General features: G+C 68.4%; 1 protein-coding gene across 1 annotated transcript; it reads left to right on the forward strand.

Annotated features, from left to right (window-relative positions):
• Positions 1-237: 237 nt before the first annotated feature.
• LOC115307451 (E3 ubiquitin-protein ligase HUWE1-like) lies at positions 238-964 on the forward strand (the record flags this gene model as incomplete). Its single annotated transcript, XM_029959630.1, has 2 exons — positions 238-444; positions 806-964. Coding segments are annotated over 2 exons (366 nt in total), but the record flags the coding sequence as incomplete, so codon positions are not given.
• Positions 965-993: the final 29 nt, after the last annotated feature.

Raw genomic sequence — 993 nt, forward strand, 5'->3', positions numbered from 1 at the left:
AAGGCCAGCCTGGGGTGTCCCCTCCATCTCTGGGGGTTGCTGGGGGGCTGTGTGACCCCCCCAGGTTGTGTTTCCCCCCCCAGTGTGAGCTGTGCCCTGACTGGACCTGCTGGGCGGGTTCCACGCACTGCTGGGCTGGGTCGGGGTGTCCCCCCGTGGCTGTGGGGATTCCTGGGGGGCTGTGTAACCCCCCAGTCCGTGCTGTGACCCCCCCACTGTGTGTGTGTGCCCCCCCAGTGCGAGCTGTACCACTGGGTGGACCTGCTGGACCGGTTCGACGCGCTGCTGGCCGAGGCGGGGCGGCCGGTGGACACCATGAGCTGGATGCTGAGCTGCGACCGGCCCGAGCGGCAGCCCCTGAAGGCCCTGCTGCTGGCCCTGCTCAACTTCACCGCCCTGCTCATCGAGTACAGCTTCTCCAGGCACCTCTACAGCTCCATCGAGGTGGGGGCACCCCGAAAACCCTGCAGTGGGGGGCTGGGCGTGACCCCCCTCTGGGCCTGATGCGCCATGTCCCGGGGAACGGGGCTGTGTGACCCCCCCCTGTCCTTATTCCTGACCCAACACGCCCCCACAGCACCTGAGCGCAGTCTGGGGGTCCTGGGGGTCTGTGTAACCCCCCATCCCCATCCCCATCCCCATCCCTGACTGTCCCTGACCCCCCCAGCACCCGAGCACCCTGCTGCCCTCCTCGGACATGCCCGTGGTCCTGGGGGTGTTGGGAGCTGTGTAACCCCCCTGTCTGTGTCCCACCGTGTTCTGGGGGTCTCTGTAGCCCCCCCTGACCTCCCCTGTCCCACCTCAGCACCTGACCACCCTGCTGGCCTCCTCGGACATGCACGTGGTCCTGGCCGTGCTCAACCTGCTCTACGTGTTCAGCAAACGCTCCAACTACATCACCCGCCTGGGCTCCGAGCGCAGGGGGCCCCTGCTCGCCCGGCTGCAGCACCTGGCTGAGGTGGGCAGGGGTCCTGCAGGGCTTTGGGGGGTCCT

Source organism: Manacus vitellinus, unplaced genomic scaffold, assembly GCF_001715985.3.
Source record: "Manacus vitellinus isolate BGI_N305 unplaced genomic scaffold, ASM171598v3 scaffold_216_pilon, whole genome shotgun sequence".
Lineage (NCBI taxonomy): Eukaryota > Metazoa > Chordata > Aves > Passeriformes > Pipridae > Manacus > Manacus vitellinus.